The 13,300-nt window shown below is 41.9% G+C and overlaps 1 protein-coding gene across 3 annotated transcripts in view; it reads left to right on the plus strand.

The window, feature by feature from the left end:
* WDR64 (WD repeat domain 64) overlaps positions 1-13,300 on the plus strand; it is a 140,094-nt gene that overhangs the window by 72,023 nt on the left and 54,771 nt on the right. For all 3 annotated transcript variants that reach the window (XM_059146297.1, XM_059146298.1, XM_059146299.1), the window contains one exon: positions 10,140-10,266. In XM_059146297.1, coding sequence (XP_059002280.1) covers positions 10,140-10,266 — 127 coding nt within the window. The remainder of the gene's footprint in view (positions 1-10,139; positions 10,267-13,300) is intronic.

Consider the following 13,300-nt stretch of genomic DNA (forward strand, 5'->3'; position numbering starts at 1 on the left):
TCACCTCTGAGGGGATGACAAGAAAGCGGAAACCGGAATGACCAGAGGCACCAGTCCCACAAAGACCTGGGAAACAAGTCCGTGAGGCAAAAAGAACAGCAAAGTAGGCATATGCATGTTTTTGGCTGAAGCTGTCATCACTATTAGGATCATTAATTACAGCAAAATTAACAGATGTTTTTACACATCTAACATTTGTTCAGATTTCTTCATAAACAAGTTTTCATCATGTCAAGCTTTACTAAATCGCCAGCCGGTGACATGACTTCTACTTCGCCCTTGGGTGAAGCCCTTCGAGCAGATTCCATCCTTTCTCCTGGTTCTGCAGACCCTCCGCTCGGCTATTTCTTACCTCTGCAGCTGCTACCCTTGTTTCTAGTCAAGGGCTCACCATACCCCATCTCCTGCCCCCAGAGAGCTGACCAACTCTGACAGGTGCCGGGAGAAATAAAGACTTCCTTTCCTCTCCTTGACAAAAACCAATGGGAACCATGGCTGGCAACTTTCTCAAGTACAAGTCTAGATAGCAAAGATGATTTTTTCTTCTTTCTGCTGAGGAGAGACATGCTTGCTTTGATGACTTTTAACAGATGGCAAATGGGTTAACAGTTGTTATTTTGTTTTTTAATTTTCACTCTGGAAGTCAGCTTCACTAGGCTGGGAGTGTCCTCTAGAGCAAGAAGCAATGTCCTGCAATCAGGAGCCATCCTGTGAATATTGTTGGAACAAGGTGAATATTGTCGGAGCAAGCCACAGGGCGTGGCGACCTAGCCTGCAGACTGGCTGGACACCATCCTGTTGAAGACCACGTCGAAGACACTCTCCCAAGTGAAGATGATGCTATTGTCTCGCTCCCAGGAAGCGTGACTAAGAGAATGGCCTCGAAAAGTGGGCAGACCTGAGTTGCAGTCTGACTCTGACTGCTACAGGCTGTGACCTTGGATGAGTTATTTGAGATCACTGAGAAGGCTAACAGAACACCTTCCTCACAGGGTTGACGTGAAGATGAAATGAGATTAGCAAGCGAGCACACAACACAGTGCCTGGTGTGTAACGGGGCCTTGGGAAACATCAGCAGTCACCAGAAAGGCAGGTGCCCTCCACTCTCCATAGTCGGGGACGGGACTTGTGTTCATCTGTCTGTGTTGGTACTGGACCTCCTTTGTGACCACACAGGTGTAGATTATGGGTATGGTCTATGGCATGGGATGGGGGAGGCTTTCCAAAGACCCATGCTTCCGATGATGCTACCCATTTATTTATTTGTTTCTATCTTTCTATTTTTATTTAAATTCAAGTTAGCTAACATAGAGCATAGTACTGGTTTCAGGTGTAAAATTTAGTGACTTGTCATTTATACATATTTATATTTACATATAACACCATGTGCTCATCCCAAAAAGTGAGCTCCTTCATCCCCATCACCCAGTTAGCCCATCCCCCACCTGCCTCCCCTTGAACAGCCTTGTTTGTTCTCTGTATTCAAGAGTCTCTTAGAGTTTGCCACTCAGTCATTTATATTTATCTCCTGCTGAGTACCTGTCCAGTCTACATGACAATTAAACACGATCTCTACTCTCTCAGAGAGATGCTTGATGCCCCTCTGCACTCTTCACAAGCTACCTTATCTTCTGCTGAGCCGAGACTATCAGTGTTGCTTCATTAATTTCCATCTTTTCCACCTCAAAATTTTTCTGTATTTTTTGCTACTTTCTCTTCTTTTCCTCCCACCCAAGGATAAGCATTTCTCTTGCTTCCTGAATCGAATCCCTGCTCTTGTTCTCCTAGTCAAATATTGCCCCATCCAGAACCTTCTTTCAACAGCCAGCATCTGTCTTCTTGTTATGCTCAACATCCCTATCTTCAGGGTTTCTTGAAAAGGACCATTTGGTTTTTACTTACCCTTTACAAAATTCCTGCTTATCTACATCTGAATTGATTTTCCTCTTAGAATCCCCTTTTCCTGACTTCTGCTCTTCCTCCAGCTGTTAATGATATCAGCTGTTTCCCACTGAACCATGACCAGCTTCAAAGTCAACTTTAAACTTCTGCTTCCCTAACGCCATCCACTGGCCAGTCTCCAAGTCTCTGAAACATCTCTCATATCTGGCACCTCATTCTTGTTCGCACACTATGATCTTAGTTCACACCCACTGACAGGCTCCGAGTTTAAAGAGAAAGAGAGAGTAGAAGGCACTCGTGGTCTGCTACTTCAGTTTCTCTCATCTCCCCACCACCCAGATATTACACTGCCTCATGTTAATCACTCCCTTATCCACTTACAACCTTGTCAGTACCTTCTTACATATCTTCAGAGGCACCCCATACCTTGTAAATAAAATTCAAATTCTCTTTTCTAGTGTTTAAGGTTCTCTATGGTCCTTCTAGTTTTGTTGCTACTTACTTGTCTTTGGATAGTCTAAACATCACCCAACTCTTCCCCAAAGTCTTCATGCTTTCCTGACTTTGTCTGCAATCACTCTTGTCCCATACCCACCAAACCATGCTTTAAATCTCAGTGAAATATCACACCTCCAAGAAGACTTCACCAAGAGAAAAATGGAGTTCATCTCTCTTTGGTGAATAAAAAATGTGGGTACTTGAAATAGACCAAGGGATAGGAAGAAAAACTGACCCTTTAAAATATATTTCCTTTAAATTGTAAAAATCAGAACTATTTTTTGGCTTTAGCTCCTTATGCTTTCTTTCCCTATGGGATTATTGAAACCAAATTCCAGCTGTTTTTGGTTTTGCTTTTCTTACTTTTTGGATAACTGGAAGCATCCATGATTGAGAGCCTTATTTTACTACTCCCAGCATTTGCCATCTTCTGCCCTTGCATTGCTCTTGGGACATTCCATTTTGGATAAACTCTTATCCTCAAGAGGTAGGAGTTACTAGTCTCAGATCTTTCCTCAGAGTGACTCTTGGAATTTACTGGGGAAGATCACTGTATGATATGAGCCTTCAGCTAACAGAATGTAAGTGACCAACTGTGAAGAGAACATATGAGTTGAGAGAAAGGAAGCAAGGGCACATGCTTTGGGATTCACACTCAACTTGAAGAGTCTGAAGCAAAAAAGTTAGCTTTTTGCTTATGTACAGGCCTTGTTCTCCTTCAATCTGTAACCCCGTGACGGCTCACTGACCATCTTCAAAAGAAGACTGTGTTGATGGTTCTGAGCCACGGGAATGGATATGCCTACAAAGACACTGGGGAACCAGCCTGTACATGAAGCTTCCTTCTGTCGTGGCTATCACTCTCTAGTTATATAATCTGGGACACTTGGCTGTCATTGCACGTTTGCTTAAGGTGGGCCATGATGTTTCTGAGTTTCTTCCTGTGGGACTGTTTCCCCTTGGCCCCACCCCCACTCCCGTCAGCTTTCAGGACCCTCAGACCTATTGAACAAATACACCTTTGCACGCACACACATACATGTTCACTACAGTCTACCTAAAGTGATTATACTTCCTGGGTGTGTTGTTGACATTAACTTTCATGTCTCAGTAAATAGCTCTTGAAGAAGCCTGACATGGTTCTTCGGCTGGAAATCTGGCTGTCTCTGAGCGATCCTACCAGGAATCTTGACTTCCCGCTGTCTTCATGTGAATCAGTCCATACATGAGGCCCTGCTCAGTGCCTCACACTGTATCCTGCCCAGGGCCCAGACATTGTTGCATGTAATCTCTGTCCGAAAGGAGTTAAAAACCTCATTCAGTAAATAAAACAGGACTGCCAAAAATCTTTGATGGCAAAACCTAGTAAAGACAAAAACATCAGGTTCAGCTCTCCTCGAGAACTGGAGCTAATTATGCAAGCTGGTTTTGCAACTCAGAATCAAGAAGGCATGAAATTGTAATTGCGGAAGGCAAGCTAGCAAAACTTAAAATGCTTACGCCCTTTGACACACAAATGCCTCTTCTAGGAATTTATCAAACGGGTATGTTTAGACTACTGTACAAAAATTACATATAATTTTTGCATCACTATTACTTTGCTAAAAGAAATAAGCCTACCTCCATCAGTTGGGGACTAATTAAAATAAATTAGGGAGCATTCATACAACAGAATACTGTGCAGCCATTAGAAAGAATGAAGTAAATTTAAGTAGTTAAATGTGCCCTCACGTAGATGTAAGCTCTTTCTTTATGTGACCTTATTTAATATTTGCGACAACTGCATGAGATAGGTTCTGGTATAATCTCCTTTACAAATGTAAAAACTAAGGCTCAGAGATGTTTAGTGATTTGCCCAAGGTCACACAGCTAGTGAGTGGTGAAGGAGGATTCAGCTGAGCTTGTCGGTCTCCAGAGGCAGTCTTAGCCACACAGACTGACCTAAGAAGTAGAACTGGAGAGCCCAGAAGGACCTCCAGGGGAGGTGGGAAAGGGGATTTTGGTTTTTGCACAGCTTGAAATTTCCTACTAAACACATTGAATAACTTGGTCATTAAAAAGTTAATTTTTCAAAGACATCCTGGCTGGCTTCCCTTCATTTCTGTTTGCCAGTTACCACACAGGAGAAATGTGAGAACCAGACAACCAAATTAACAGTTTTCATTCCACGTAGCAAAAAATTTTTTTTCTTCTTGTTATTTGTAAGAGCTTAAAAAACACATTTTTGCATTGAATTCCTACACAAGTAACGTTGAATGCCTACCATCTGTACCACTGTTATACATATCTATTTTCAAATTCCAAATGTGTCTATAAGACTGTGTCACCCTCAGAAGAGTCAGAATAGCAGCTGTCTTCAGGCTCTTCAATGTAAAGTCGTCTAGCCTTAATCTGATTCATTTGGGGTCTAAAATCTAATTAACCTCTTGTAATAGTTGGATAAAATTAGGAAGGCCAGCAAAATCCCAGCTTCCCTTGACAAATCAGAAATGCTGAATTCCCCATGCCCTTTCCACTATCTAAATGATACTGCAAATCTAAAGATTTCTGCCAATACAAGTTTTAGCACAGTGTTCAAACTTCCGCTCAGATAACTCTTACAGTGCATGATAATTCCTTGTGTTGTATCTATGCTCCTGAGCAGATAAAGGTCTGTTCAAGAACAGCTGTAAGTGTGCTTCTGCTGATCTTGTGCTTCTGTAGCACCTAGCTTGGTGTTCCAGAATTACTTACCGTATAAGGAATTGTGCGTGTCATGTCAGTTTTGCACCTTTTTACAGTCCTTTTTTATGTATCTCAAGCCAACTCCTACACATCAGATACTTTGCTCTAGGTCACTCTATAATAAATACCCTCCAAGATTTAAAAAAAAAAAAAAAAGAGTCCTTTATTTATTTTTTTAAGGTTTTATTTATTTGAGAGAGAGCGTACAGGGGCAGTGGGGAGCAGAGGGAGAGGGAGAAGCAGGCTCTCCCACTGAGCAGGGAGCCCGATGTGGGACTCTCCATCCCAGGACCCTGAGATCATGACCCAAGCCAAAGAAAGGCAAACGTTTAACCAACTGAGCCACCCAGGAGCCCCCAAAAGAGCACTTTATTAATGCATTTGGACAATAGTGATTGGTACTGAGTTTGCAAGAAAAGCCAGGAAACCTGGTTGAATCGAAACAGTCCTCTTACTCCTGGCTCAGATACACGTAGAGTTTTCAAACTTTTTTGCTTCATCATTGTTTATTAATGATCCCTCACAAAAAAAATTCTTCAGAGGAGGGCTTTCTATTGTCCTTCTCTTTGATATTTAGGGATGGATGACTATCCTCAAAGCCTTGCAGTGTTTCAGTTGAATTTTTCCCAATGTTAAAAAAAAATCCTTCCTCCTAACTCCTGCATTCCCAATTTATTTGGAAATCATTAGTTTTCTGCCCCTAGGAGGTGAATATCTTCCGTAATTTCCATTTTACACATACATAATATTTAATCTATCATTGACAAACACTCCATTGTGCACACAGAGCTTCCTTGGTGTAAGTCACCTGTCTTCTCAGATTTTCTTTCTACAGCAACGCCGTCTCTCTCACAAACATCTTGCCCTTCCTAATCCCCGCTCCGTTCTGTGTCTCAGGCTTTGAAGCACTAACAGGGACCACGGGAACACTGTCAACCCCTGAGGGAGGTGAGTAGAGAACAGGGCTAGAACCAGCACAGCCTCACGCCTCCCCCTACGCCCCTTTCCTCCAAAGTAGTTGACGTATGAAGACCACCTAAAAACAGACTCAGTGAATTCTGTTTGCTGATGCCGTCCCATTTATTAATTGATTTATCCACTTACAGTATGAGTTCTGTCTCTGCAGTGCTGCTCCTCTGTATGTCCGTACAAGGTCCTGGACCAAGACAGGGGATAAGCAAGCGAGCTGACCCAAATCCAGTTAAACAGCCAGTCGAACTAAAGAGAACACATAAGATGCTGGGGAAAGAAATAGCATATGGTTCCTCCCTCAAGGGAGTACAGTTTAGTAGAGAAGCCCCTTAGCAAATCGTCATATGACAAGTGCTAATTGCTACACGTGTAGACGGGTTGTGATGGGCATCTGCAGGGGGGACATCTGAATTAGAAGGGTGACCAATGGAAGGTGTCCAAAGGAGAGGAGTTTTGGGATTTTTCAACTTAGAACCAGCACTATGTTTTATTACCATTAGTACATGTATAGATGTCCTTCAACCGTGGATAGTTTTATTTTGCATGTGTCAGTATTCTCTGTGAATAAATCCTACTGAAATTTCCTTTCTCAGCACTGTATTTTGAGATTAATCCACATTTCTACATATAGGTCTAGTTCACTTGTTTTAACTGCTACATGGGATTCTGTTGGAAGCACAAGATATGTGTATCCAACTTGGCCAATGAACGTTGGACTTGTCTCTACCCCTTGTAGCTTTGTGATTGTGGCTTTGCTTAAACAGAGATTTTTAATTCTAATTCAGTTAAATGAATCTATGTTTTATGGTTCATGCTTTTTGTGCTTATTGAAGGCATCTTTTTCAGCTCAAGTTCATGAAGAGAGCCTCCTCTCAGTTTTTCTGAAAATTACAGTTTCTTTTACATATGTCTTCATGCTCCGTCTTCCATATCTGTAAACTTCCGCGACCTGGTCCCCTTGGGCAGCAGTCTAGAAACAGGTCTAGTTCCTGAGTCAGAAGTAGTCTTGGTTTAGTTTCTGGTCAAAGGCAGTGAGTGTCCTCCTTGCTCACAGGTCTCACAGCTTTCTGAACACTGTAGCTCCAGATGAAAGTAAAGCCTTAGCTCCTCGCTCTCGCTGCCCTGAACTGGGGAGCTGCTCCAGGTTCTTCCATGGAGTGCTAGGAGCCTCTGGTCCCCTCTGCCTGGGACTGCTCTCTGCCTGGCCCAGCCCAGTCACTTCCAGGGCGCAGCCCCCTGAGGCAACCCCTCCCTCACTTCCTGTGTCTCTCTTGCTTGGATCTATTTATAGAGATATGTGTCTTGCTTTATAGGCTTGCTGTTTCTTTTCACTTTCTCTTTTTTATATATCCTTTACTATTTCTCTGTGTCTGGAGAAGAAATGGCACATCAAGGCACAAACTTTTTGAGCTGTGACTCCTTAGTTCTCCTTATAACAGATTCGAGGAAAGGGTAGCAGTTCACTACACAGTGAGGGATATTGAAAGGCAGTTGTAGATGATAGGAAGAGTAGGTGGCATGCCCAAGACCAGAATGAGAAGGGTTTTGGAAATGGGGAGCTGGTTGGTATGACTAGTAACAGAGATGACACGTGGGACCCGAGGACAGGTGTGGCAGATCTGCTAGCCCATCAGTCACCCCTAAAAATCACATAAAACACCTAAAGCACCAAACACTGAAGAAGAGAGAAATAAGAATAAAGAAATTAGTACTACTCTACAGAAAACATTACAGATTTTAAAACCTGCTCCCGTCAGTTCAGTGAAGAACAGAGTGCTGTTGTTGTATGTCTGCTCTAGAAACAAGAAACCTGAAGTTCCGGGAATCTAAGTGATGTGCTAGAGCTGACCCCTCTTCTGCCCTGTCCCTTATTCTTTCCAGCAACCACCATTCAGAGCATATGCATATAGCAAAATGCCTGCCAACCCTGAATGCATCTTAGCCAAAGCAATACAATCAGAGACAGTTTGAGTGGAGATAAATTTCTTTGGCACTCCTCGATTCTACTTTCAGGGTCTCCTCCTATTTGTCTCTCATCTGGACTCAGAGCCTAAATTTATAAATAGTTCGTAATACTTACTTACCGTATGGCACAAAAGACTGATAAGGTTCAATAGTTACTACCCTAAATTTGCATTTTGACTAGAACAAAGGAGGTAACTCCCAATCATACAGGTTCTGAGTACTGAGTACTGAGTACTGGCCCAAGGATCTGCACTTGAGGCCAGACTCCTCACCAGCACTCCCTAAATCACATGACTTAGACATCTTTATGTGTCTACACAAAAGAATCAAACTGCCTTTGCAACAATGAGGTGTGAACTCATTTAACTTGATTACAAGGGTCTCAAACAAGAAGTTAGTATCTCCCTGTTAACAAAATTACTCTTTTATATCTAGTTCCACAGTGACCACTCATTTACTCAACAAATATTCCAATTTAATGGGTTAATGATGACTATTATAAAGTGAAAATATTATTTAAGGATGCAGGCTAGAAAACATCACCTTGATCAAATCATGCTTCTTCCTGAAATTCAATCATGCTACAACTTGCTTACAAAAACAGAATAATGGAGAAGACTAAGATGGACCAGATATTTCAAGTGACCAAGGGTCAACTTGACTTACTTTTGCTGAATTTGTATTTTATTGTTTTTTCTAGTCTAATAACCCAAGCTCTCTTTAAGTAATTCGAGAGTTTAAATAATCTATTTCCCTACACTCTTACTATATCTAAGCCATGCCTAAAAATTACTTTCTGAATTTCTTAAATCCCTGGGCAGGAGGAGGGGGGAAGCTCTTAGAAACCTCATTTAGTAAGATGTTCCATCATTTTTTTTAAAAGATTTTATTTATTTATTTCACTTATTTATGGAAAGAACACAATTGTGGGGAGGGACGGAGGAGAGGGAGATAGGGAATTTCAAGCAGGCTCCAATGTGAGTGCAGAGCCTGACACAGGGCTTGCTCTCAGGACCCTGAGATCATGACCTGAGCCAAAATCAAGAGTCCAGTGCTCAACCAACTGAGCCACCCAGGTGCTCCAATGTTCCATCTTCTTATGTCATAATAGAGCAATTTGAAACCCTCCACTTAAAATATGTCTTCTCTCTAATTTCCAGTCTCTAGTGTACAGAGAAGGGTGGCTTCATTTGAACTCTAAGTCATGATCAATCCTCCAAACTCTTAAAGAATAATAAATACCAGATTTCTCTGTAAGATAAAAAAAGAATCCGGTTCCTTTAAGCAAATTTTTAATCACTGCTCTATTTTTCTTCAATATTAACAATCATTGAACCAAGAACCAAATTAGAGTTTAGCAAAGACGTGCTTGTCAGATAAATCATACTTGTTGCAAGTTTTTTTTAACATCTTAATTTTATTTTATTTTTTTCAGTGTTCCAAGATTCCTTGTTTATGCACCACATCCAGTGCTCCATGCAATACGGGTCCTCCAAATACCCACCACCAGGCTCACCCACCCCCTTCCCCTCCGAAACTATCAGTTTGTTTCTCAGAGTCCACAGTCTCTCATGGTTCGTCTCCCCCTCCGGTTTCCCCCAACTCACTTCTCCTCTCCATCTCCCAATGTCCTCCAAGTTATTCCTTATGCTCCACAAGTAAGTGAAACCATATGAAAAATGACTCTCTCTGTTTGACTTATTTCACTCAGCACAATCTCCTCCAGTCCAGTCCATGTTGATAAAAAGTTGGGTATTCATCCTTTCAGATGGAGGCACAATATTCCATTGTACATATGGACCACATCTTTATCCATTCGTCTGTTGAAGGACATCTCAGTTCTTTCCACAGTTTGACAACCGTGACCATTGCTGCTATGAAGATTGGGGTACAGATGGCCCTTCTTTTCACTACATCTGTCTCTTTGGGGTAACCACCCACTAGTACAATTGCAAGGTCATGGGGTTTGCTGTAAGTTTTTAGGCGTGTACTGTAGGCTTTGGAAATGCTTCACCTAAATAGCTTTGAGTGGGGAACATACAGTGTGAAAGTGGTGAACTGTGTTCTTTGTTCCCCAGGTTTTCAGGGTGTGGGATGTACAGACTCTTTCACTATTACAAGTGTTCCATGACAGCCACGGGGGACCAGGAGACATGCAGATTTATTCCATGGTGTACGATTCCAATCATGGCATGCTTATTACAGGTGAGTGTGCCCAATTAGCAGCAGGCAAAACTCCCATCTTGACTTCAAGCGTTTTTTTAACTAACACTTGAGCACTAACCAGAAGAAAAATAGAAGCAGAAGGGGAATGTGTTAACTGTGATTCATCACAGTAGATATTTCATTCTGTTCTACTCCTTCCTGTCTTTGCATGGCTGGGTAGATAAAATGCACCTGCACTTCCTTGGAAAAACTAGGTCAGCGCTCTAAGTTCTTGAGCCTTGGAAGATGGCCTTGGGTAAAGCAAGAAGTAGGATGTGATGTATTGCTGCATAAAAGGCAAAGCCAGCTCCGTTTGACTCTCAGGAGCTGGTATATGAGCCGCCTCTGAGGGACTCCACCAGCATCCTTACCCCATTTCTTCAGCAGGGCAGTTTGGTCCCATGCATTCTGGGGTCAAATGTCTAACCCCATGTCTGGCCCCATGCATTCTGGGGCCAAATGTCTAACTTCTCAGACAGTTAGAAGGTGCTGATGTCCCCACCTGCCTTTGCATCTAGACCATAAAATGGAGAGAAAATAGAGTCCCCAATGACAGTTCCACAGCATGATGCCAACAGATTGGTTGCCTCCTTTATTTGTTGCCTCTTAAAAACACACTTCCTAAAGACACAAAACGTTGTTAGGCATTTACATTAAACGCAGCTCCCATGCATGCCTTCAGGCCTTAAAAGAAAAATGAATGCTATTACCAATACTTCCTCTTTCTGGAACACCAGCCCAGAATGCATTTCCTAAGCACTTTCCCACTGACCACCTGTTCTGAGTTCCTGTGGGATTAATTAAGGCAGGGAGACACGCAGGAGACATGCTTTTGAAATGGTTGGTGCTATCTCTGCTAGTGGAGAATATAATTATTTTTAACTCTGGGTTTGTTTGGGTTTTTTTCTGGATTAGGAGTGAATGAGCACTTCATGCTTGATAGATAATTTTACATCTTGTAAAACAGAACTTAATTCTAGGTGTAAGCACTCCTCTTCTGTATTAGCTCTTCTAAAAAAAAAAAAAAAAAACATGCTAATAACTGCAAGCAGATTTTCTCCTAGTATCCTTACTTGCATGTTTAATTAGTGGGCTCAGCATTCCCAACCCATTTATCACCAGAATAACTAAGGACTCAAGTATCAATTTTGCTACTACTTTGCTTATAAAAACATACAGCTCTGTGTGTCACTTACATTGACTGCTGCCATCAACTTGACATCAGAATTACATGAAGCTTATCTCCCAGACTTTACTTCATGCTTTGATTCCAGAGAAGCCACCATCGTAATCTAAACCCTGATGACAGCAGCATCACATTCTGGAAATGCTTTGTAGAATATACTGTTGTTATTGTCACTGTCATTTGTATTATTCCTCTGTTACAACAATGCCCTTTTGGAAAGTTCTTTGACAAAGTGCTTTCATGTGCTTTGTTTCATTTGACCTGCATAACCCCCCACAGGAGGTAGGAATGATTACTTATCCTAGTTTATAACTGACACTGAATATTGAGCAGTTCAGCTGACCAGTAGAAAACCACCAGGACTGATGCACCTGGGTGGCTCAGTCAGTTAAGCATCCACCTCCTGACGTCGTCTCAAGACATGATCTTGGGTTGGTGAGGTCAAGCCCCAGGTCGAGTTCCATGCTCAGTGCAGACTCTACTTGAGATATTCTCTCTCTCTACCACTCCCTCTCCCCCAACCCCCACCCCACCACATGCTCGATCTCCTTCTAATAAGTAAAACAACAACAAAAACCCACCAGGTTAAAAAGTAGAGCTGGAATTCAATCCCAAAGCATGTGGCTTCTGAATCCACATTCTTTCTTTGTAACTGCATTGTTTCCACAGCAGTGCTGAAAACACAGAGGATTACCACTAGTTCATAAGCAGATCGAGCTTATGGTGTGGGTTCTGAATAAAGCTAGTCACAGTATAATAGTTAAAAGCTCTACCAGGAAGCTCCGAGTGTTGGTTATTGGCTTCCATATTCCTCCGTATTTCCATTAGAATATTTGAACTGAGAAATATTACCAAAAAAACTTTTTAAGTCCTTCTCTACACACGAACAGATTTTAATCTTAAAGTTTAAGCAGCTTTAGGAAAGGGCTTCGTTAACTCCTGGGGCGCCTTTTCCTGCAGGTAAAATTGGAAAATGGTGAGAAACCCAATACAAAGTGACCTTTGATAATTTAATCTCCATGACAATAAAACAGAGAAGTTTCATTTTGTCTGATCTTTAAAATGCTTTGGGATTCTTACTTACATTTTGAGACATTACACCAACACAGAATACATAGTTGGTTTTGAGAGTTAAATCACATTTGCCATTCGTTTTTGTGGGGTTTTTTAAAAGATTTTATTTATTTATTTGACAGACAGAGATCACAAGTAAGCAGAGAAGCAGGCAGAGAGAGAGGAGGATGCAGGCTCCCCGCCGAGCAGAGAGCCCCATGAGGGGCTTGGTCCCAGGACCCTGAGATCATGACCTGAGCTGAAGGCAGAGGCTTTTACCCACTGAGCCACCCAGGCGCCCCCACACATTTGCCATTTTTAGTGTCCCTGTAAAACCAAACCAGCACCCTTAGGAAAATGCAAATGAGATATATCTGCTTTCCACATACTTCCCCACGTTGATTTGGAAATTGGTCTTATTTAATATTGATGTTGCAAGCACTGGCCTGTAACCGTTCTAATTCATTACATTTAATAAGACTGTGTTTACAGAGTGCTTTATCAGTTGTTGGTCGGGAAAGGCTAACAATAAATTCCAATCACTAGAGGGAAGCTTACCTTCAGCAAAAAGCTGACCATCACCGTGATTACTGGACACCAGATGGAGAAGCATGCGGCAGGCACTCTTGAGAAGGAAAAATATAGACTAAAAAAAAAAAAGAAAGAAAAATAGGGATCACTGAGAAGAGGAGGTTGATAAATCCCATGGCCTGCACTTGAAAATTATTGATGGCCTCAACAAATGCTTTTTTCTTGCTGAATAACATCTGCTTTTCTTGTCAAAAAATGTTTTAG

Source organism: Mustela lutreola, chromosome 14 (genome assembly GCF_030435805.1).
Source record: "Mustela lutreola isolate mMusLut2 chromosome 14, mMusLut2.pri, whole genome shotgun sequence".
Classification (NCBI taxonomy): Eukaryota; Metazoa; Chordata; class Mammalia; order Carnivora; family Mustelidae; genus Mustela; species Mustela lutreola.